Source organism: Amphibalanus amphitrite, unplaced genomic scaffold (assembly GCF_019059575.1).
Source record: "Amphibalanus amphitrite isolate SeventyFive unplaced genomic scaffold, NRLGWU_Aamphi_draft 001587F_arrow, whole genome shotgun sequence".
In the NCBI taxonomy this organism is placed as follows: domain Eukaryota; kingdom Metazoa; phylum Arthropoda; class Thecostraca; order Balanomorpha; family Balanidae; genus Amphibalanus; species Amphibalanus amphitrite.
Genome location: NW_024883080.1, coordinates 47,331 through 72,134, shown reverse-complemented (window position 1 = coordinate 72,134; position 24,804 = coordinate 47,331). Strand labels below are relative to the sequence as shown.

Below are 24,804 nucleotides of genomic sequence, written 5' to 3'. Positions count from 1 at the left end.
AGACAGCGAACGCCCCGCCAGTTAGGCGGAGGGGAACGACGACGTGCAGCGCGTCGATGCCACGTAGACGGCACACCAGCTCCACCTTCTCCAGCCACTCTGTGACAGGCTGAGTCGCTCCGTCGAACTCAGGTATGAGTCGGAGATCGGCTGCAGCGTCCGCCGTACTCGCCGGCTTCACTCCACTCTCAGGCGCACTTTTCTCGTCCTTCATGGCTCTTACTCTCTGTCTCTCACACAAAGCCGAAATAGCTTGTAGAAAACCGAGCCACCTCTCACACGCTGTATTCCTTACGTCATCGTGTCGCGGCGCCAACTGCCGCCGCGCGCCCGAGCCCGGCCGGCGGTCCACAGTGCACACACAGCTGTGCGCCATAAAACTAGCGCCGCAGGCGCAGGAAATGCGGCCCGCCGGTCCCACGGTCTCGGCGCGCCCACACAAACACGGTCATAAGCACACACGCACAATACACACACAAGGTACGCTACATTCTACTAATTCATAACACAATTCTATTACAACGTTACCTCTGTTTAAACGCGGCTGGGCCTGTTACAGCCCCGTTTGCATCAAAGAAGGTACGCCTTTCATCGCAATAAGTCCACATGAATTATATATTCATATATTCATTCAACGTGATCATTGAATCGTGTAATGCAGCTCATTTTGCGTTAATATACATTCTAAAAGGAGGTACTGGACGGGAAGTATATGAACACGAACCGAGCTACGAAACACGTTACACGTTTATGGCGAGTTTACTAACATCTAATTTCCGGATATGTTAACACAAATAAGTTTATGTAGCCGATAATTATCCGAGCCCAGAAACACCAGTGCCGTGTTATTGAACACTTAACATCTTTAATGCGAGCTATTTTACACGTTATTCGACACGGTAGAAACATGTTGGCGAGTTATCGAACTCGGTAACACGTCTTTATCGAGTTCCGGAACACCACTTTTTGGAAAGTCAAAACTCATACCGAGTTATGTAGCACGGATTTACCGTGTACCTATGAGAAAACACGGTGGCGTGTTATGAGATACGGCTGTACCGAGTCGTTTTTGGCCATATAACACAAAACGTGCTATCATTTTTTACAGTGTATGTCATCGATTTCAAAAAACCAAGATAAAAAAAAAATTGTACACACTGTTACTCTTATCATTTGCTGAAAGTTTCAAGGCGATCGTTCAATTGGTGTGGCTGTAACGCTGATTCTATTTTCAGCTCTCAATAATTTTTAGCTATATTTTAGACCAGTCTTTCGATTTGTTTACAACCACACGTATTTGACACTCTCGCGCCAGCCTTGTCGACAGTTGTGAATTACGTATTGAAGTTGGGAACATTGCAATTGCATGCCATTTTTTGGATATAACACTTGGTGCTTGCCAAGGGTGCTTGCAAGATATTTGGGAGTTCATGGTATTTTCACTAGTGGAATGCATGCAATAGAGGATTTTGCGAGGAATTAGGTTTCATTCATTCAAATGTCAGAATGTTATATCCTGATCCCAATCGAAAGCTCAATTTTATCAGAACCTTCGGCTTCACCAGGCCAATATTGGTTTGACGTCTTAGATTTCAGTCAACATTCACTCTGATATTAATTGCTGAAAGTATCTATGGATTATTTTTATTTGGTAAAACTTCGTTTTTCATTATATTGTCAACAGATTAGTAGGTACCTTGACCTAGTTGACAACTGATTCGCAAGATTGCTCTCAAAAATTTTTGTGGCAACCTCATCATATTACTGCAAAAATAAAAAGCTATTTCAATTTACTTGGGTGGCTGCGGCCGATTGTCTTTGCTTGTCAACACTTATTGATATAGCTGTGCTAGCACTCACTCTAACTCCTCGACTTGACTATGTGAACATGTTTCATGTTTTTATTCAAGTTCTCACGTTTCAGCCTTTTGCTCTTAGTAAGTGAGTTTGTGCATTAAATCAACCTGCCCAAAGCTAGTTGTTGATTATATGCCATTCATCTCAAGCAGAGGTTGAATAACAGGTTGATTTTTGTTTTGCTTCTGAGACAGAAAGATGGGTTTATGCAAATGTAGTAAGAGGAAAGTTACTAATCAGTTTTGTTTTGAGCATCGAGTGAACGTATGTGAATATTGTATGGTTAACAACCACCCAAAGGTAAGGGAAAGCAGTTTTGTTGATTTGTTCCTCCTTTTTTAATCTTATTATACTTTTTCCTCAGATATGTTAAAGAAAAAATGCAAAAGCACTACCTATTTGTTTTTCACTATGTCTGGATATTCCTGACCCCTGGATTGTTTGCTTATGTCTATATGTGGCTCTTATCTTATATGAAGCATTTTCTAGTATAAAGCTAAAACAAATTTAATGTTAAGTATTCTGCCTTCTTACGACTATTGTTGTTCACTGTTTAATTCATTAGACTGCTCATTTCTACAGTTGTTAGCATTCCTGTACCACAGCTAAATGATGGCATGGATGGTCATTTTCCCCTTTTCTGGTTTCAGTGCATAGTGCAGTCCTACCTGAAGTGGCTAGAGGACAGTGACTGTGACCCCAAATGTCCACTGTGCAAGGAAGACCTAAAGGACCACCACTGTGTCCGGCTCACCTGCTACCGTAAGTGTCTTAGGGAAGCTAAATAACAAGTACCAAGTACCAACCAACAAAAGAGGACTTTCTTTTCAGCAAAGTTATCATTTATATGTCATCAATGTGGCTCATTTCCTTTCTTTATGCACGTTTAGCTTAGCCCAAGACAGCATTTGGAATATAAGCAATGTATGCCACTTTTGACATATTTACCATCAATTTGCAACAGGGAATACTGATTGCATGATAAGAATGTCCAGGATTAACAAATGAAGGAACTGTGTAGTAGTATTTGAATGAAGTTTGGTGCCTATTACAAAGTTGTCCTCAGAAACCAGTGAAACCAGACACCATGTTCTTTGCATCTCTTCCTTCATTTATCTACCACTGATATACCATGGTTCTACTGATCTATGTCCTTTATCCACCACCCCACCCTCTAGGCTCTAACCCAGCACACCAGTAACCCACAGTCCCCTGTCTGCTCCACAGACGTGTTTCACTGGTCATGTCTGAACGCGGCGGCTCTGCAGCTGCCGGCCAACACTGCGCCGGCCGGCTACCGATGTCCCTGCTGCCCGGCGCCGCTCTTCCCGCCAGCCAACATGGTCTCCCCCGTGGCGGACGTGCTGCGCGAGCAGCTGCAGAAGGTCAACTGGGCGCGCGCCGGACTCGGCCTCCCGCTGGTGAGCGCGATCCCTCTCCCTTTCGCAGTGTGTATGGCTCAGCTTTTGGTATTATTCATCACGTTTTGGAGGTGATTTATTTCTGCAGTGAGGCGCATTTTACTAAAGTTTGTTCTAGTAAGCTTATGATTGTAAACCAGTGTGGCCTCAGACATGTGTCCATATCGCACTACATCGCCGGCTGTTGTATAATGTATACAATTTGACGATACAATTATACAATTTGTCCCAATTTATCTGCCCAACCCTGTATTCCGTCGGAATGCTCGTTACCCCAAGTTCACCACTCGCCGTATCGGCTCACTGGTAACACGCGCTCCCCCACGTCCCGTGTTCCCCAGTTGGACACACCGGCCAGCTTCAGTGAGCCGCCACCGGTTGAGCCGGCCGCCAGTGTTCCGACGCCAACAGCCACACGTGAGGATCGGGACGAGGGGGGAGGGAAGGGATAAACGGGTAACTGGGACTGGGGAATCGGTAATAAAAAGGGTAACGGGGAACGGTGTTTACATCTCATGTTTGCTGATTCTGTGCCAAGTCAACTATAATTGATGTTAGTCCTGCATTTTGGTCCTACTGGTCGATGATCATTATCGTAGTCGGCTAAAAAAACGAATCTATGAGCTAACTTGACTTTTTTCACTCATGCCTTGCAATTTATGAAAGAATTCAGCTTAACGCTATCAATTCCACGCATGTTCGTTGAATGCTCCGAAGCTGTGTAATGTGTATGGGTATCGCCTTGTCATATAAAATTGCTATTGCGGCGCCCTTATCCCCAGTTAAAGGAAATAGTTCACTTTCACGAAATTATTTTTTTTTTTTGCAACGGATTTATGATTTTTTATGTTCAAAATAATCAGCAAAGAAAATAAAACCTTTTTATAACAAAATATTATTTTCTATATTTTGATATAGGAAGAACTTTTCAGTTTCTGTAAGGCACACGCGATCCAGTATGAAAAGAGCATGGGTCCCGAAAATTCTTCAGAAACAGAGAAATTATCGCAGCCACCGGCATTTGGGCGATCTGCTCGATCTGATAATGTTCCCCTGAATGTCCTAATTGATCAGTACGAGAATTTCTCTAGAGTTCTCGTAGATAATTTCTCTAGTTTCTGAAAAATTTTCGGGACCCATGCTCTTTTCATACTGGATGGAAATATATGCAAGGCACACATCCTCAACGCAAGACACCTTTTTCGGGACGAGAAATAGAATATCTTTGCCTAGGGTGATCGTTGGGCTGTAAAAGCTCCTGATTTATGCTCGTCTCAGCCCAAGCTACGGAACTGCTATTCCAGTTCAAAACCCATGTTAAAAAGTGAACTATTTCCTTTAACGTGGTTGTTACGGAGCGAGCGAAGCGAGCGGAGTCTTTCCTTAGATTAACGGAAATTACTGAGTATGAGCGGCCGGCCGGCCGGCCGGCCGTGCGGACGCTTTTGCGAGGCTTATATCTCAGCAACCCAACCACTTGACCGATTTACATGCGGTAAATTTTGTAGGGTAGCTTCATTCCTTCTACCAAGTATTGGACTATTCCCGATGCATGTGGGTGACCCCTTATGCACGTGCCACGTGCAAAACGAAGAGGTGTCAGTTTTTTAATTGTTGCAATATCTCGGTAACTACTTGGCCGATTGCGCTGAAAGTTGGCATGTAGGTAGGCACCCACTAGGCACTGCATATCCATGTGCCAGAGTTGGGGTGCTGCTGCACGTGCGCACGTGCAGGGGTCGTTTCCAGATCTCGAGAACGGCTCGACCGATTGCGCTCAAATTTGGTACACAGTTAGGGACCGGTTAGTAGGGTGCCGTGCACAAGTCAGTTAGGACCCATTTTGCACGTGCGCACGTGCAGGGTGCCGCTTCCAGATCTCGAGAACGGCTGGGCCGATTGTGCCCAAATTTGGCACATCGCTAGAGACCGGTTAGTAGGGTGCCGTGCACAAGTCAGTTGGAGGTACCCCCTCGCAATTTCGCACGTGCAAGCCCACCCTCTCGCTCGCTCCGTTAGTCGCCCCAAAAGGCGTTATACTGGTTTGGTAATTTGTGTCAGTATGATACTCTCCTGACTCGGTTCCTTACCTGCATCTCGTCCCTCTCAACCCGTCACCCTCGTTAATCCGCTCGCTGACACCCGTGTTCTCCCTGTCGCCAGCTCACGCGTGGGAGCAGGAGCCGCCGGCACGAAAGGACAGCAGCGTGGTACAGATGGAGTCGGGCAGCGCCTTCCACCGCGAGCTCAGCGCCGCAGGTGACGTAGGGCGCGCCGCAGTGTGGAAATGGTTATGTGATTTATAGTTGATAGCGCGCTCTGTGATCGAGTAACTAGGGTAGCTCTGAGGTATTTTTCAACTGGTACCTAAGCTGCTCTAGGTTAATCCTAGAAATCGAGCTGTGCATAAGCTCACCTTTGCCAAATATTTTCGACTAGACTCGTTCTTAACACAAAATGGTGAAAAAGTAAAGATAACGTTCATGAAATTCATAATCGAATGAAACTGAACTGAAACTGAAAACGTTCATAATGAGTGTTTTCCTTACCTCCCATTCCATGCAAGCGTAGCGTTTGTGATTCCTCGCTCAGTTTCTCCCCTCCCCCCATGTCAGAGCGTCCTGTGTGACGCCGCTCTGTCCCCTTTCAGCGGCCGAGAACCGCCGGTTTCTGGAGGAGAGTCGCAGCCTGCTGGACTCTGACAGCTCGGAGAACAAGTACCGCCGCCGCTCGGCGCTGGAATGGTTCCAGCGCTGGTGGAGGTCAGTAAATACTGTATCGCAGCGTCTCGGGAGTTGGCGGTGGGTGGAGGGATTTGGTAGAGGGGCTAAATCACAGCAAGATGGGAAATGTCGCAGGATAAGACCTGGCCAGATCAGGGGGACGGGGCTGTCGTAAAGGGGCTGAATCACAGCGACACGAGACGGCAGTCTAAGGGACGGTAGAGGGACGGGACTGTCGTGAGTAAGGCTCCGTATCAGATCTGAACGAGACCTATCTAAGGAAGGCGAGATAGGAAGGCGAGTAAGGAGTCTAGGGAGAGGCTAAATTTTAAAGCTCAGTAAGATTTGAGGAGAGATTAGGGAATGATTGGGCAGCGGCAGGAGTAACTGGTCTTTATTTCGGTATCCGCTAGCGCTTGTCATGGTCTCGCCGTTCTCTCCACTCAGTCTCCGCGTTCCTTGCTGGCAGGCTGATGAGCGGTCCGCCGTCACGGCCGCGCGCTGGTGCCATCTACCGGCGCTATCTGATGGTTCTAGTTCTGGTCGTGGTGGCGCTGGTAACGTTTGTCTCGGCTATGCGCTGGCTGGCGGCCGGAACAAGCTCCGACGACGACCCCATGTTCGACCCGCACTTCAACCCCAACATCCACGTGCGAGAATAGAGACATACCTCCTGGCGACTGACTCGGCTGAGGGAGTGACGATGACGTCATCATCCGTTCAATCCAATGACGTCAGCTGTTGTGCGTCGGTTGGTCCGTGGTCTTTGTTGCTCGGTTGCTGCGGGAGGGAATCCATCCCAGGTCGATTTGATTCCGTTCCTTGGGTGCGGAGAAAGTATTTCCACAATGTTCTATTAAAAGATGAGAGCTGCAGAGTGCAGACTGCAGATATGCTAGCGTGTAGGTATGCATGCTCGACGAAGGCGGAATACGACGTGGATTCGAACATGGATTCGGTGCGTAATGTGATACACCGAGTCGTATATACAGTGGTTTATATTTGTTGTTTGTGTATATTTAAATTAGATGAGCGGGAGAGGGAGGGTGGGTAAGGACTATTTGGGGTGCTGCTACGTTAGTGTGTATACGTGTTTGAGGAGGATGTGAAGCCTCTGGACGGTTACCATGGTTACGTCGTCTGGTTGCCATGGCTACGACCAAGGCTAAACCGCTGCGGCTGGTGGAATGCATCCAGTTTATGGCGGACGGCAAATATATTATTTTAACCGTAATCGACAATCGTGAGTTCTGGTGTTGTGATTTGCGTGAAAATGAGACATCATTGAAAACGTGCTGACATCTCATTCAAATCATTTGAGGTCTAATGTGTATTACCGTCCTGAAGCTCGTATCGTTTCACAGTAGACCTGCGGCGCACGGTTTCATTCCTGAAAGGCGTTGGCCAATTCGCTAATTGGACTGCACATTTTTCTTGGAACAGGGTAATCGGTGAAACCATCTCACTGGTCTCTGTTACTGAACCATCGGTATCTGGATGTCGAGTCGACTGGAAAACTGATGACAGCAGTTTCGCAATGACAGCAGGCTGAGCTGCGACATCGTGAAAAGTTATCTACTGCCCACCGATCGAAAAAATGGCTACATTGGCTATAAATCTAAGATGCTAGAAGCAAGTGAACATAATGGACTGTATGTAGAAATGAGGTGATGTCCCATTCTTTTCTTATAACTAATGGAAAAAAACATGATATAGGGCCAGTTGCTAGAAAAGTCAATCATTGGATCGTCACGGTGTATTTTATGTGCCTAAGTTCTGCTCTAGTATGTGCCGTCTTAATTCTTATCTATACTACAGCTCTGAGGTCGTAAACTTTTTTTTGGATGTGTGGTCTATCATAATGGAAATTAATTCGAAGATTTATAAGCATACAGCTTGGAAGGGTCGGGCTACATATCTATAGCATACACACACTGCGCGTGGCGTTGGTGACTGTCAAATCGTTCTGTGTAGTGTGTTCCTCTACCAATTAACCTTCCAGGCGGTGGGGGGGGGGCATTTTTTTGCCCCCTCCCTTTAGTTTTTTCAATATATCTCGAGAACCACTGCGCCGATCGTCACCAAACTTTCAGTACCCTCCCGAGAGCAGCTAGCGCACATGGTGACCAAAATTTTTTCCAAAGGCTATGATAGGTTGGCCGCTAATGACGTCAGAGTGACGTCATTTTTGCCATTTTCGACCCAAAAAAGGTTTCGCAGGAAGAGCTGTCAGGCCTACAGCTTTAGAGATACAGAAAAATGTTTCAGACATAAAAGGTGTGGAATGAAAAGGGCTACAAAACTGCTATTTCGGTTTTTCGAATTTTTGGATTTTAACCCCCAAAAATAAAAAATATATTTTTTGAATATAATAGCCAAAAAATCCAAAAAGTTTTTTGAATAAAAAAACGGAATATATGTGATAGTCCCTACCACCTTCTATCTACATACCAAATTTGAGATCGATACCTCTTTTTTTGGCCAAGTTATAGCGAAAAAACTGTTCAAAATTGATGACGTCAAATTTTCAAACTCAATTTTTAGCAATTCTAGACCTCGTAGCGCAAAACAAAGACCACCATTAGACTCCCCGTGACGAGCTGCATCGAATCGATACCCATTTTATGCAAAAATATCAACTTGGAAATTTGACCTGACCTTGACCTGACCTCCACCAGACAGTGACCTAAACCGTACCTGATGGTCTTATAACCAACACCATTGAGTTGGAAATGAAAAACTGGCCATAAAACATGCATCGCATAACCTTAGTAAAGTTGGGCTCATGTGGTGACCCTTGGTGACCTTTGGTGACCTGACCTGTGACCTGACCTGGTATGACCAGTGACCTCTAATAGCAACATATGTACTAGACAACTGACGCCTTATCGCTGATTTTCGACAACATGCGTTTTACTCGGTGTTATAGCGCTTTCCCTAGAAGCCCCGTGAACGGTGAAACATTTTATCTTTGACCTGACCTGTGACGTCATCGGTGACCCCGAGGTCAATGAAATTTGGTTTCCCTAGACAAATTTGACAGGGCTATCGAACGCCGTTTGAATTTTCCGGATCCGTCCAGTAGTTTCGGAGATACGGGGGGGCAAAAAAATGCCCCCCCCCCCACCGCGCGGAAGGTGGCTGGTAGGCCCACCGCCTGCCGGGTTAATACCTATAGCTACGACGGTTACTGGGGTGCCGCCACCCCGCGAGGGTCGCGGTGGTCTAAGTAGACCAGATAAGATATATTGAGAGAGGTCTGGACTCTGTACCCCGGCCCGCAATCCCAAAAACGTGGCAAAGCCCCTGCGAAGCCTAGAACGGCAGCAAATGTACAGCATGTCCATTGTCCAGGTCTCGACGCCATAAGTTGATGACGCTACTCAAAATTATTATTCCTGTCGCGAGATGACGCTAGTGTAGGCGCCTGAAGTTATACTGTCCCGCAATATACTGGCAGTAGGCGCCTGAAGATATGCTGTACCGCAATGCGCCAGCAGAAGGCGCATGACGTTATGCTGTGCTGCGAAGCCGAAGCCATATGTTCCGTGAACCGTGTCACATACATACATACATACATACATACATACATAAAGGTTTATTTGACCACGTGACAGTCAACGACTGGTAAAAAGGCCGTGCAAGAGCTCCTGTGCAATGGTGGCACCACATGAAGAAGTGAGAAGCATCACAAAAATTAGAAACACAGTGCATTTCAAAAGAGCTCCGAGCATAGGTATCTACGTGAAGATCACATTCTGTTCATCAAATCGAAGTTATATGGTAACCTCAAATAACGAAAGTTACGGTATAGCATAGCGGAAATCCATGGAGTTATGGTTAATACAGTTCCGAATATGTTTGGGTTTAGAACTGGATACGTAGGTAAGGCCACAGTTTCCCATATTTTGTCGATGCCTTGGGTATTGTGAAGGATAATTTGATAAAATAAGAGTGATAAAAGCTATTGCTAAACATCCTACACCTGTCGGGTACCATCTTTACACCTAAGTCACTAAGTGTACGACGTAACATTGTGCACAATATTTTTCATGTAATTTAATGAAAAAAAAATATTTTTCCTAATATTTTTGAAATATTTCTCTAATTTTACCCAGTGTAGGACATTTTGCAATAGGTTTTGGTTAAACCATCTTTTAGGAGCAGTTTAGTAGGACATCTCTTAGGAGTAGGTATGTTTACTTTCAGTAAACATTTTTAGTCCTAAGTAGTAAGTAGTACGTACCAGTAGCGGTGGAACACCTTCAATTGGGGGGGGGGGGCACTGCCGACTTTTGGTCCCATTCTTTCCATGCAACGCCCATAAGGCTAATGTTAAAATGTCACAATCAAAGGGTGGCACAGTGCCCCCCCCCCCCCCGTTCCGCCGCCTATGGTACGTACTTTATCATACCAGCAGCAAGGTTTGCTGTGGACGGTGGAGTGTGCTTAAAAACAAACAAACAATGGACTACCATGTTATGTAAACAATGTTAGGTATAACTTTTACTGCATGCTGGCGTAACTGGGTTACCTACCTAATACGTGTCACTTGGACCATCAGCCGAATCGACTTCTGATGGTAATGTCGAGCGCCGCATTACCACCCACCGCAAAAGTTGCGACACCCGCATGTTCAATCCAAAGCCTTTATTTCAAGATATCCTGACTCATGTCTCGCTATGTCCTCGACTCTTCGTGGTTTTATCTTACCAATCATAGAAAACACCCAAACAAAACAACGTCGGGCGATTCGGGATAACGGTGCCCAGGTGGCAGGTTGCGTTTATTTTTAATCCTTCACACGCCCATGCTGCTTCATCCCCGTGTGAAGCCGGGACAGCGGGGGTAGTTAGGGCAGCCAGGCCGATCCTTGTCCTTGTTGGACCAGCTGTAGTCCTTCACACAGGCAGCAAACTTGACGGCGTCCTTCTTCAGCAGGGGACAGCACGCCTGCCGAGATTTTCTCAGGCAGTTTCTGCGCAATTCCTCCTTTTCCTGGAATGGGACAAAAAGGGTGGTGTACATGAGAACATGAGAAACACGAACAGTATAGAATTTGTTTAGACTTCTCACGTCTTTCAGATAGTATACTTTAGGTATGTTTTGGACGTGTGAATTGCACAGTTTAATTTTTTTTTAGTTTGATTGAACGACTTCCGCGAATTGAAAACACATTTCACGTTCCGGCAAAAAAAAAACATTTCACGTTCAAGCTGTGTGCTGCTTCTTGGTAAAACACAGCTTGATTTTTAAGTATATTTTTCACCCCGGCTCACATCAAAGATGCTCTGTCGTTTGTTCCTGAACTGGTCGGTTTCCTCCTCGTAGTCGATTTCTGAGAGGGTGTCCGTGTCATCTGCAGCGAACCAGCTGCCCTGGCCTCGGACGACACCGAGCGCCAGCAGAAGGGTACAAGCCAACAGGACTGGTCTCAGCGACATCGCTGGAAAGGCGGTCGGGACTCGGGACGTGACATTTTGCAATATATATATCGCCTGCAATACGTAGGTACTCAGTTTTTTGTTCATACAGAAAACCAGTCTCCGAACAAAGTCTAACGTGTACAAGTATCTTTGGCCGCATAAACAATTGAGGCACAGATCGAGTAACTATGTATTTCGGCCGTAGGTATGCCTACGGCGAAAAATAATCTACCTACGTAAATACACCTTACACGTTCTATTGAAGGTCGATCATTGAAACATCGATATTGAAGCAAGTCCGGCCAGAACATGATGTAATTCCTGTCATGGGTTTTTGTATGCGACAGAGGATGACCCAAAAATGGTATTGAACTAAAGACTTCAGTAAAGTCATAGGTATGTGTCCTTAGCATCCTTAGGACGCATCTGCAGGTAAAGTTTGTCGGATTACGTCAAGCCACGAAGCTAAAACTTTATAGAGGGCACGACAAATGATAATGACAATCGACACCCAAGCAATTTTCGACGAGTTAATGAGAACGTGACAATATGTTTTGGTGCCGATCGGCGACCGGCCAAATTTGTCAAATTAGCCTATACCTACGCAAAAACTTTATTTGCATCAAAATATAGTCAGGGTAACGAATATGGCCTAGGATGACACCGTGACCCAATATATGATATTTAGGTAATGATACGGCATTTGTTTATAAGAATTGATTGACTCTAGTCTCGTCAGTTGCACTCATTTTGCCCGAATACCATTCGACGTCCGCGTCCTCTCAAGGTGCATATTGACCATCGACATTAATCCCATAGCTCACGAATAGTGACCTAAGGGGCTCAAAATGTTAATCGATCCCTTTTTGTTATGTCATGAGCGAGCAGCACGCGTTCATTAACATATTTTATTTTCGTACTTCATGCCAGCTTCATAGCGCGGAATTGTCAATTCAATAAACAAGACGATGATTCTATGCAAGGTCCGTATCAATTAGGCATCAACCCCCGGCCGTCACTCTTTGCAATGCTGTTCTGGTAGGTGATGCTCCTGGCTCAAAGTACCCTGATGACGTTTGCTTGGAGTTTGGACCACACTGACACGGAATAATAATTCAACTCAGTGGTCAGCTGTTGGTCTTAAAGGGACTATCCCACCTTCTAAAATGTTGTTAAAACCAGTTAAATTGTGCCCGACTTTATAGATTGGATGACCAGGAACACGGTTCTGGCATTTATTTTTCATTAAACATCTTAGGCTTCCCATATTCCAAACACAAACTTTCAAATATGTGACGTCACAGCCCAAAATTACCTCCTTCCCCAGGCCACATTACTGTCATAAAGCTGATTCTTTTTACTCTGTAGGCACCACAACAAAGTTCAGACCAAGTTTTAAGCGATTTTTCAACGAACAAACCCATTTAACCCGCGCCCCACTGGGGGGGGGGCTATTTATAGCCCCCCCTCCCGTTTTTCCGCAATAACTTCCAAACCGCTTGACGGATCGACGCCAAACTTTCAGTACCTTTAGCTGCATCAATTTGACACCTTGTGTTAAAATTTGAACTTCGTAGCTACCATAGGTCGGCCGGAAATGACGTCAGAGTGACGTCATGTTCGTCCGAATTCGACGCAAAACATTGAACCACGGCAATCGCTCCCAAGAGCTCAGTTTTTAAGCTAGATCCAATTTTTTTGCATGAAAGGACTCAGAATTGATCGCGCTATCAAACTGCTATCTCGGATTTTCAAAATTTTGAAAATTTAGAAAATTTTATATAATAATATTCAAAATTTATATTTTTATATTTTTTTCAAAAAGTTTTTGACTTTTCGAAAAAACCGGAATATATGTGACAGAACGCATGATTATGACTAACTCTAGCAAGTTTTAGCTAAATATCTTCAAAAATAACCAAGTTATACGCATTATTGCAAAAAATTCACAATTATTAATTTTTCAAATCAATTTTTCAGTACGTATTTGACATCCTACACCAATATAAATGGCACCATCGTGTTCCTGAGCTCAAACTGCATCCAATAGACACCTTTTTTGTTGAGAAATTTTAACTTCAAAATTTGACCTTTTTTTGACCTGAAAGTGACCTGACCTAAGCTAACTTCGACTCAAAATGACCTCAAATGACACAGACGACATCAAATTCGAAACCTATGGCCTGAATGGACCATAAAACATGTGTCACGTGACCGACGCATGATATAATATTGTTGTGCTCGGTCGTTCCGCTTTGTCGGAGAATCCGACGACCCCGCCGTCCAGCCTCAGCAGTAAAAAGTGTGTCGCTCTTTGTGCCTGTATTTGTGCCCCGTCAATGCCAGTCAGGCCGACAGTCCCTCCGCTTAACCCGGGGCCCGGAATAAACCCGAGTCCCCCCCAAACCCACTGGTTCCCACCAAACAGAGCCGCCGTGGATTTCCCACGTCGGACGTCCCGGAATTACCCGAGGCCGGCCGACGCAAGAATGGTGAACGGCGGAATCAGTCGCCGGTGGCTCTCGGACCACACCCGAGGCACCTCCGACAACCCAACCCGCGGCACAAATCTCGCTCCCCACAGCCCGGGCGATGTACGTCTGAGCCGCTACCTCAGGTCGCACAGCACACGGGCAGCAGAGCGGCAAGATGGCTGGGCCCGGCAGCACCTCTGGATCAACCCAGGCAGCAGCACCGGTCAGCGGACGGGACAGGAGCCCTCCCCAAACAGTCCCCCGCACAGGAGTCCCCGCACTTACCCGGCCACCGCCACGCAAAAAACTGACCGCCACCGCCGGCACGCACCGGTCGTGACCTCGGGTCAGATGCCACCACCAATCACAGCGCGGCACGGACAGAAACTCGGCGCACGGTACAAAAGCAAAGGACCGGGCCGGATTCGAACCGGCAACCACCGACTGATCACGCCGGCCAAACGTTCAGACACCCTACCCACTCGGCTATCGGGGATATATGGGACGTCGCCGCACTCCAATCACCAAACTTCAGTATGACACCCATTCAGTGTCCATTACACTACCCCCCTTCCCCCCAAAAAGTTCCGCCCTCGGAACAGACGGCAACATATGCGAAACACAACCTCACAACCAGCACACTATCGCGTCCGTTCACATCAGTATCACTGTGTGTGTGTGTCTAGGCACCAGCGTCCGTCGGTAGTGTCTAGGCACTACCCGTCGTGGCTAGCACTTCTTAACAGGTGAGACAGACATGCCTAGTAATAGCTGAACTGAGACAGAACCACACTGAGGTGTGACCTGCTGGTCAGAACATACCCGACGCAGCACTCACTATGCAAAACATCAATAGAGAAAACCGACCGAAGATAAAAAACTGCCCCCAAAGTTAGGCTGACTAGATATCACCCAGTGCAGCACCACCAGCCCCTACGCGAACAGGGGATTCCCATGGGCTATGCTTTGCCGAAACTCTATCACTTTAAATGGCATTCCCACTTTCCCACTGAACTCCAGATCTACACCAAACCCATGTGGCATACGTAATCCCCAAACCGTTCGGGAGGGCGACGGTCTCGTCGAAGCTCTCGACGATGAACGGGCCGCTCAACCACATCCTCTGAAGTCACACTTCTCGACACATCCCTGGCCTGGTGCTCCTGCTGTCTATCAGAAGAAACGCTGCTTGGGGCCGTTGAAGCCGTCAGCGGGCTTTGCGTGGTTTCAGTCTTAGGCCTCTGGTCTTCCTGCTCCTTTGGCATCTGGGGAGCACTCGCTGTTCTCTTGGTCTTCTCACTGTTCTGCCAGCTGAAATGTGGTGGTCCTCGTACCTTCCACAACCGATTGTGGTGTACTACCTTCAGGGCCGATCCCTTCTTCCTTTGGATCCGATATGTCACTGCAGACAACTTCTGAACGACCTCGTAGGGACCGTCCCATGGAGACATCAGTTTAGGACTTTGGCCTTTCTTGCGCTTCGGGTTGAACAGCCACACCTTGTCACCTGGAGCCAGTGCCTCTGTCGTCGCTCTGATATCTTTTCGGAGCTTCATCGATTCAGAGGTCATTCTTAGCTGACATCGTGCACGGGCATGAGCCTCCCTGAGTCGATCCCTGAGGGCCATCGCATAGTGTGTTGTCGTTTCCTGTTCATCCACGTCCGGTGGATTTGGAAGAATTAGATCCATTGGGAGACGCAGGTCCCTTCCCAGCATCAGCTGCGCAGGTGTATAGCCGGTACTCTCATGTTCCGCTGAGCGATACGACATCAAAATGGTCGGCAGATGCTTGTCCCAGTCTTCCTGACCATTTCTGCACCTTTTGGCGAGCTCTTGGCCCATGGTGCGGTTGAACCTTTCAACCATTCCATCCGACTCCGGATGCAGCGGCGTTGTTCTCGTTTTTCGTATGCCGAGCAGGTTGCAGCATTCTTGGAAGACTCTGCTTTCAAAATTTCTTCCCTGATCGGAATGAAGTTCATATGGAATACCGAATCGACAAAAGAACTCATCTACGAGCACCTGAGCCACAGTTGTTGCCTCCTGATTTGGTACTGCAAATGCTTCTGGCCATTTGGTGAAATAATCCATGACTACTACAATGTAGCGGTTTCCAGACGCCGACGTCGGCAGTGGCCCGGCAACGTCGATAGCGATCCTTTCCATGGGGGCCCCTGTATTTCGAACTTGCAGCGGGGCCTGTGGTGCGTTTTGTGGTCCCTTCTTTGCTGTGCACGTTTCACAGACCCTGCACCACTCCTGAACATCCCGCCTCATTCCAATCCAGTAGAACCTGGTTCTCAGGCGTTGCAGTGTTTTCTTGCTCCCGAAATGCCCACCCGTGACAGATCCATGCGCCTCCTGCATCACGCCTTCCCTCATGCTGGCGGGTACCACTACCAGCCACTTCCTGTGTTTCCCTCTGTTGATTCCCAGTATCTCTGAAAAACTCCATCCTGAACACGCAACATTTCCCATTGAGCCCAGAGCCGCTTGGCAACAGTGCTCACTGACGACATCTCCTCCCAGTTGGGCTTATCCAGTCCCTGTTCCTTGTAGTTGATGATAGGGGCGAGGTCCTGATCTGCCCGCTGCCTGGTCATGAGGTCGTCTTCAGACGCCTTGTCAGAAGCCTCCTTCGTCCCGGCAGCTCCCACAACTCGGCAGACCACCTGATCAGGCTCCCTTTTTCGACAGTGTGTGCAGTCAGGACTGCATGGTCGGCGGCTGAGGCTGTCGGCATTCAGGTGTTTCGCGCCTGGTCTGTGCTGAATTTTGAAGTCATACTGGCCGATCCTTGCCAGCCAGCGGGCCAGTTGACCTTCAGGATCTTTCAGGTTCTTCAGCCACTGGAGTGCAGAATGATCTGTTCGGATGATGAACGAGGTGCCGTACAAAAAGTGATGGAAATGACGTACTGCATCCACCACAGCCAGTAGCTCTTTCCGGGTTGCACAGTAGTTTTTCTCCGAAGCAGTTAACGCTCTGCTGTAATATGCTACCACCTGCTCTCGACCCCCCTCGACTTGCGAGAGGACGGCTCCGATTCCTTGATTGCTGGCATCAGCATCCAGCAGGAAGTCCCTCTCTGGATCTGGGTACCTCAAGACGGGGGTACTTGTGAGTGCCTGTTTCATCTTCTCGAAGGCCTGATCACATGACTCATCCCACATGAAGATCTGCTTCTCCTTTGTGAGAGCGTGTAGCGGGGCTGCGATGGTAGCGAAGTCCCGCACAAACTTCCTGTAGTATGAACAGAGCCCCAGAAAACTGCGAAGTTCTTTCTTGTTCCTCGGTGTGGGCCAGCTCGCAACTGATGAAGTCTTCTCTGGATCCGTCTGGACTCCATGCTGCGATACAATGTGTCCGAGGTATTCGACCTCCTTCCTGAACAATCGACACTTCTTTGCGTTCAGCTTCAGATTTGCCTTACGCATGCGCAGAAAGACTTCGCGGAGGCGTTGCAGCTCCTCGTCCAGTGTCTTCCCGAAGACGATCACATCATCGAGATAGACCAGCAGAGTTTTCCAGTGAAGTCCCGAAAGGACCTTTTCCATGAGCCGCTCGAAGGTTGCAGGAGAGTTGCATAATCCAAACGGCATCACCCTCCATTGCCAAAGTCCTCCACAGGAGAACGCCGTTTTTTTCCTTGTCTTCCTCTGCCATGCCTATTTGGTGGTACCCTGACTTCAAGTCCAATGTTGAAAACCATCTGGCTCCAGTTAACGCATCCAATGTGTCATCGATACGAGGCAGTGGGTACGAGTCTTTGACTGTGACCTCATTCAGTGCACGATAATCTACGCAACAACGCAGAGTGCCGTCCTTCTTTTTGACGAGAACGAGAGCGGACGACCATGGACTGTTTGACCGTTCGATGAGACCCTGTCTGTCCATGTCCTCAATCATCTTCGTGGCCTCCTCCCGCTTGTTCACAGGGATGCGACGTGGTGATACTCTGATGGGGGATGGGAGCCAGTGTTGATGTGATGAACTGCAAGGTTTGTCCTTCCCAAGTCGTCGTCATTGGATGAGAATACGTCCGAGAATTCCTCGAGCAGTTTTCGCACTTGCTCTCGATCACTTTCTGTTACGTCAGGACTGACACCATCCAACAGTGGTTGGAGATGTTCCGGAAGGCGAGTCTGAGATGGTGTTTCCGTTTTCACCATATCTACATCAGCCTCAATAACCTCCACCGGCTGTGCACATCCCAACTAACGTGTCACTGTGAAGCTTCACAGGCTTGTCCGACAGGTTCGCCATCAAAACGTGGAATGAGGGCCGCGTGGTGTCTATCAATGTTCGGCCAGTCATTACTCCGTTCGGTAGAGAGGCGTGTGTGTCCACCATTCCAAGAGCACCGAACACTTCGCCTTCCGGCTTGCAGGGCACCATCATCTCCGTACTGGGGTTGAGTGTCAACGGCTCCTTTACTCTGACCCTGAACGCTCGTGGCCCGCCAGCCGTCAGAGGACCCACGATAAGCGGCACCAATGTGTTTCTGACTTTCAGCGTCCGGCTGTTGAAGTCGAGCTCGCATCGATTTTCTATCAGGTAGTCCAATCCGAGAATGCAGGGTTCTTCAATTGCATCCGCTACATACACCACTTGCTGCAAGCGATGCCCACCAATGTCCAACTCTATTGTGGTGGGACCTCGGAGTGGCGAGCGCCGACCAGTGACGTCACAGAGGCCTTCTTTCACCACCGGCAGATCAGGCTTCTCCAACACATCAGCTCGTAGGAGTGTGCAGTTAGATCCAGAGTCAACTACCAGAGCTTGTGGCTTGCCATTGATAAAACCATTCACCTGGATGCTGTCCGCGCCTCTTGTTCCTCTGGACACAATACGAGGGGACTCGCTTTGCGGTTCGGCTGACCGTTGTCCCTCACGGGCAGCCATTTTCAGTTTCCCTGATTCTGGTACGAGTTGCCTGGTGTTCGAGTCCGTCGTTCCTGACAGAACCTCCGGATGTGACCCGTTTTGCCACAGTGCCAGCAACCCTCGGGATCTGACTGATTTGAGTTCCTCCAGGTTCGTCGCTGTCCTCCGAGCCGCTGTCCTGGATTGGGAGAGGCAACCGATGCCTCTAGAGCTTGAATTCTCTGCAGGATGGCCTGCAGCAGCTCATCCGTGTTGTTGGCCTTTGGAACAGAGTTATCACTCAGAACTTTCTCATCAGTGCGAGCCTGCCGAGCTGTGAAACCCGATCCACCAACGGCACCAGCCTCAGCAGACTTTCGGATCGCCTCGATTTCAATGGCAGTGGTAAGCGCCTCCTGTAAGTTTACAGGGCGCGACTGACGAACGGCAATCTGCAATTCCACGTCAGTCAGGCCATCCAAGAACTGCTCACATGCCAGAGAGTCCTTCAAGGATTGCTCTGCCGCCGGATACGCCAGGGCCGCTAACCGCTCCATATCCTGGGCCAGCGACGGTAGCGATTCTCCTGGATTCCGGGCTCTCCTTCGAAACTGAGAACGGAACCACAGATGCTGGCTCGTCTGCCCGAATCTCTGGTCGAGAGCACTCACCAAACGACCATACTGCATCTGATCCTCAGGCGATAGGTGAGTGAATACCTCAAGAGCTGGTCCTTTCAGGCAGGCAACCAGCTCTCCCACCCGGTCTGAGTCGTTCCATCCGTGAACAGATGCGATGGCCTCGAACTGCGATTTGTAGGATGCCCATGGTACAGAACCATCGAACTCTCGGGGCCGCGCAAAGTGATTGGTGGCTGATGATCTCGCCCTGTTAGAGTCAACCAACTCAGAAATCTCGGCACTTTGACTCTTCACAGGCTGTTCACGGATATACCCAGCGATATCGGCCAGTGCTGCTGTCACACCTCCCATCTGTTCCTCAAGAGCAGTTAGTCGCGCAGATTCCGCTCCTTGGTCGGTCATTTTCCTTTCTGTGTCCCCATCCACTTCATCAACAGCAGCGGCCTGAGCGTTCCTTTTTGCAGGAGGCATGGTGGGGCAGCGGAGGTTCGACCACTTCTGACACCAGTGTTGTGCTCGGTCGTTCCGCTTTGTCGGAGAATCCGACGACCCCGCCGTCCAGCCTCAGCAGTAAAAAGTGTGTCGCTCTTTGTGCCTGTATTTGTGCCCCGTCAATGCCAGTCAGGCCGACAGTCCCTCCGCTTAACCCGGGGCCCGGAATAAACCCGAGTCCCCCCCAAACCCACTGGTTCCCACCAAACAGAGCCGCCGTGGATTTCCCACGTCGGACGTCCCGGAATTACCCGAGGCCGGCCGACGCAAGAATGGTGAACGGCGGAATCAGTCGCCGGTGGCTCTCGGACCACACCCGAGGCACCTCCGACAACCCAACCCGCGGCACAAATCTCGCTCCCCACAGCCCGGGCGATGTACGTCTGAGCCGCTACCTCAGGTCGCACAGCACACGGGCAGCAGAGCGGCAAGATGGCTGGGCCCGGCAGCACCTCTGGATCAACCCAGGCAGCAGCACCGGTCAGCGGACGGGACAGGAGCCCTCCCCAAACAGTCCCCCGCACAGGAGTCCCCGCACTTACCCGGCCACCGCCACGCAAAAAACTGACCGCCACCGCCGGCACGCACCGGTCGTGACCTCGGGTCAGATGCCACCACCAATCACAGCGCGGCACGGACAGAAACTCGGCGCACGGTACAAAAGCAAAGGACCGGGCCGGATTCGAACCGGCAACCACCGACTGATCACGCCGGCCAAACGTCCAGACACCCTACCCACTCGGCTATCGGGGATATATGGGACGTCGCCGCACTCCAATCACCAAACTTCAGTATGACACCCATTCAGTGTCCATTACAATATTTCCGTGACCTGTGATGACCTGACCCTGACCTGAAAATCAAAGTACAAGTTTGGTACCCTCAAGGTATCTAGAGCATCTGTTCACGAGTGTGGAAACCAAAAATGAGCATGATCTGACTTGTAAGACGGCGGCCAGAGCCCAAAATGTGAAAAAGCCAAAATGCTAATAATTTTTACTTTGACCTGACCTGTGACGTCATCGGTGACCTCGAGGTCAATGAAATTAGGTTTCGCTCGACAGTTTTTCCGGGGCTATCAGACGCCGTTTGAATTTTGACGATCGGCCCAGTAGTTTCGGAGTTAGGGGGGGGGGGGGCTATGAATAGCCCCCCCCCCCAGTAGGGCGTGTTATACACAGACCCCAGTGGGGCGCGGGTTAAATCAGAATGACTAAACGAGGTGACGTCACACTAACGGTCGCTCCATGTTGAAGATAGGGCCTTGTACAGCCCTCTGCTCACTGCGTGGTAGGTATACGTTACACACAGCAATATCGACCTACGTTCTTACTTAGGTAAAGCGACGGAGATGCATAATGATACTCTGGAAATGTCCACAACAACTTTTTGCACCCGTCCTAAAAGTGGCACGTTCGAAAGCTCGCTATATTTCCAGATATCAGGGAAAATGTTAATTTTCAGCTATTTGCTCTGCCCCGAATCAGATTGAGCCTGACTGCGCCACTTCCAATGGGAAAGTCCAAATTGAGCCTGGCGAGGGGAGGTCGGAGTTTTACGCACGCTGCCCAGATACGCACGTTTGTTGTGATAGCTCGCACTGCCTGGGTAGAGGCTATTCACTACGGCTGATAGGGGAGGGGAGCCCTCGGGTATCCAGCGGTAGGTCAAAGTTCACAGAAACTGGCCGCCGGGGCACAATGATGGTCACCTGAGCTGCGGACCACAGCTGGACTTCGGACCTCTCCCCATCCCCTACCTCAGTTGACCCGAGACGGGGCGCGGCGTGCCCTCGGGGCCGGCAGGGTGTGCGGGGCGCCGGCGTTACGGCCAGTGGTTGGTGTTTTTGAGGTGGTGTCCGCTGATTATGAGCTAACGGGCGAAGCAAAGTATTTTCACTAAAACGGAAAAAATCTTAGAATGAGCGGCCCGACCTGTAACGATTTTGAGAGGTTTATATAAAAGCAACCACTGGGCTGATTGCCCTGCGGTCTGTTTTTTTTTTCTTTTTTCTTTTTTGCTGGGCAGCCTAATATCCCTTCTACGCCGTAATTAACTTCTATTGACAGGGCTGCGGAGTCGATGAATTTTTTAGGACCGACTCCGACTCCGGCTCCGCAGACCTGGCAGGGCCGAGGAGGCGGCAGATTTTCGGTGACTCTGACTCCGGTCTCGGTTTCCAAAATCGACTACGACTCCGACTGCGACTCCGGTCACAGCTGTCGACTCCAACCGATTCCGACGTCGGCTTCGACTCCTACTCCGACTCCGCAGCCCTGTATATTTATAAATCTAAAGGCGTCTGTCGTGGCACGTGCCATGTGAAAAGTTAAGGGTGCTCAAATTCTTTTCCTTAAGTATAGAGCTTTCGAAAGACCTATAGTAAAGATCTTTCAAAAGGATATAGATTATTAGATATCTTACCAGCGTTGGGGAAAGGGGGTTGGGGGGTTGGACGTAGGTATCCTGCGTTTTTCGCAGATATTGAGTAAAAAAAAAAACGGCAGCGCAGAGCAAAACCGTTTTCGGCACACCTCTTAATGCAAGTTTCCCGCACATGCTGTGAAAGTTTCAAGCCCATGCCTCTCAAGGTCAGGTCACCAGGTAGGTCACGTAAAGTGACCTCGCCTCAGAAAAAAATTAAAATGCTCGTCATAGCCACATTGACTGAACGATCGCCTTGAAACTTTGAGCGATTGATAAGAGCGGTGTGCATTAAATGTTGATTTCGTAACTTTGATATCGCTGAGCTAAGTTTAGGGCAATCTGCGACCTCTCTATTTTTGGTCAGTTGGAGAAAATTGAAATACGTATTACAAGACAAACGGTATGCTAAACACTCTCAAATATCATGACACCAGTAAACTTGACATACTGAATAAGACAATAGCACATGGGAACCTTACTTATATCCCCGAGGCCATCGCAGGTCATGAAAGGTCCCCGGCGGTTTTTGCCTTTGATTAGAGCAATGAAAACACCTTCGATGTGCTTAGGTCGACGATGCGCATTGACTGATGCGCAACATGACCTCTTCCGGACAGGTCATGACCTTGAACTTGCACGTTCCTTGCTTGAGTCAAAAGTGTTTAAAGGTCTATCGAACGCGCTTTTCTGCGGCACTGCATCAATATTGATTCATTTAAGTTATGCGCCGGTGTTTCAGAAAATGTTTATATATGCACCACTTTACCTTTGTTGACATCTGGTGACCTAACCGTTAACCTGACCTATAAACTGATCGAAATATTTTCGTCTTAATTTTGAACGTTGTTTCAAATGTCGCTTACCGTGTGTTGCTACGTGGCCCATAGACAGAGTTAACCCTCGCCCGTATTGTTGTTTAGCCAGCCACGAACGTATAGGGGAGGGGGGGGGGGTTCGTTGGATACCCCTTGCCGTTTGGCCTCTGATGGACTTAGAGCTTCGCGGACAAAACGAACGTGTTGTTGTGACGAGAGGAAACAAAAAATATCTATTTTTAAGGTCCTAGATCATAAGTTGACCTTCCAGGTCAGGTCTGAGGTCAATGACCCCAAAAATCGGAACAATGGAAACTGTTAGAAGTTAGAACGTCGTAAAGTGTGGCTGCTAGTTTTTTTTCGGGGTGCTAATCACAAATATCATGTTAGGTTTGATCAAACATGATGTCTTCACGCATTTAGGCCAGGTCGGGTCAGGTCAGGTCAGGTCAACCAGTAGGTTCTTGCCGGGTATCTATAGTAGGTGTCAACTGCCACTCACAGCTCCGCATCATGTTACAAAGGCACCAAAACTGCTTCTTAAATGTTCAAATGGATGCTAAATTCTAAATGAGCTCCAAAAACTGTCCTAGACACGTGTAAAACTCGAAATGTGAATCAAGGTCACCGAAGTTCAATGACCTAACCTGAGTTTCACGTGACCTTGACACCAACCTTGACACCAACCTGTAACAATCCTGCAAAATGGCTAATTCATTCCTAGTCCCTGTGCTTTAGAACGGCCTGGTCGGGTCGCGCCAGACTGTCTGGATCGGCTTCTGGCCGAGACATAGCTTCGGGCTATTGACCCAAGTGACCCCGGCCCGCGTCCACCTCCCCGCCCCACCGCACCCGGTCGACTGACCCGCCGACCGGTTTAGCCTCTGCGCTGGTCACCGACTCATGCCTGTTTACGCACCCAACTCGCACTACCATTCCGTAGTAAGCGGCTGTCAGCTGAGCTCATTGAAGGCATGGCAGGGACGGTTCTAGGAGGGGGGCAAAAAAACTTAGTCTAAGGACGGAAAATACAGACTTCTGTGTATTGAAGCGACACAGAGAGGTAGGTCTAGTCAACAAGGGGTTCAAACAAAGTTGTGTGGTATTGCGCGTCCCTCCGTCAGGACTTCTGCGCACTCGGTAGCAGAGCCTTTGAGATATTGGCCGGTTTCGCTGAAGCAACTATAACCTACCACGCAGTGAGCAGAGGGCTGTACAAGGCCCATTTTCAAATGAAGGGAACGAATTTCTTCAACACCACGAGGCCGCGGGGGTTGCAACCTAGATAGATAGTGGTTTCTGAACCTCGCCGCAAACTTGGCTATCTCAACTCAAACCCCATGTTAAAGGTGGGATAGTCCCTTTAAATACTCATACCTGATGCAGAGGTTCGCTCGGGTGTTCTGATCTCCAGCGAATATCGGCAGTGACTGTTTGGCGAACACGACCGTCAGCAGAACGGAACGACTTCGGTTCACCCTCAGGGCTGGGTTGTCACAACACACGGGCGTTGCTGGAGCCGTGAGAACGTGATCGTGTGAGCGTCATGCATCTTTTACAGCAGGTCCTCTCGGTGGGAACGATGGCCGCTGTGTCAAACGTCGCTGTCCCACGGGACTCCGCAGACTAAACCGGTTCCCTGTGGTCCCTGTGGGCTGTG

The 24,804-nt window shown here is 48.8% G+C and overlaps 2 protein-coding genes across 5 annotated transcripts; one reads left to right on the top strand and one right to left on the bottom strand.

Annotated features, from left to right (window-relative positions):
* The first annotated feature begins 1,319 nt into the window (after positions 1–1,319).
* LOC122374018 (zinc finger protein-like 1 homolog) lies at positions 1,320–7,235 on the top strand. Of its 4 annotated transcripts, none has more exons than XM_043352520.1 (8): positions 1,320–1,346; positions 1,925–2,157; positions 2,508–2,619; positions 3,085–3,278; positions 3,620–3,695; positions 5,442–5,537; positions 5,929–6,040; positions 6,471–7,235. In XM_043352520.1, exons 2-8 carry the CDS (start codon positions 2,056–2,058, stop codon positions 6,661–6,663), a joined length of 885 nt encoding a protein of 294 aa, XP_043208455.1. In that variant the 5' UTR covers positions 1,320–1,346; positions 1,925–2,055; the 3' UTR covers positions 6,664–7,235. The 4 variants fall into 4 exon arrangements, with proteins under 4 accessions (XP_043208455.1, XP_043208457.1, XP_043208459.1 ...); XM_043352522.1 differs by lacking the exon at positions 1,320–1,346 and adding an exon at positions 1,359–1,433; XM_043352524.1 differs by lacking the exon at positions 1,320–1,346 and adding an exon at positions 1,361–1,392.
* Positions 7,236–9,584: 2,349 nt separating this feature from the next.
* LOC122374009 lies at positions 9,585–24,571 on the bottom strand. Its single transcript, XM_043352506.1, has 3 exons — positions 24,522–24,571; positions 11,281–11,447; positions 9,585–10,999 (listed from the first exon to the last, which is right to left on the bottom strand). Exons 2-3 carry the CDS (start codon positions 11,443–11,445, stop codon positions 10,820–10,822), a joined length of 345 nt encoding a protein of 114 aa, XP_043208441.1. The 5' UTR covers positions 11,446–11,447; positions 24,522–24,571; the 3' UTR covers positions 9,585–10,819.
* Between the last annotated feature and the right edge of the window lie 233 nt (positions 24,572–24,804).

Coding starts and splice junctions, on each gene's coding strand:
- LOC122374018 (XM_043352520.1), top strand. CDS start 2,056: ATGGGTTTATGCAAATGTAGTAAGAGGAAAGTTACTAATCAGTTTTGT. Junction 2,158..2,507: donor TGGTTAACAACCACCCAAAG/GTAAGGGAAAGC, acceptor TTCTGGTTTCAG/TGCATAGTGCAGTCCTACCT. Junction 3,696..5,441: donor TCCGACGCCAACAGCCACAC/GTGAGGATCGGG, acceptor CCCTGTCGCCAG/CTCACGCGTGGGAGCAGGAG.
- LOC122374009 (XM_043352506.1), bottom strand. CDS start 11,445: ATGTCGCTGAGACCAGTCCTGTTGGCTTGTACCCTTCTGCTGGCGCTC. Junction 11,000..11,280: donor AACGACAGAGCATCTTTGAT/GTGAGCCGGGGT, acceptor GTCCCATTCCAG/GAAAAGGAGGAATTGCGCAG.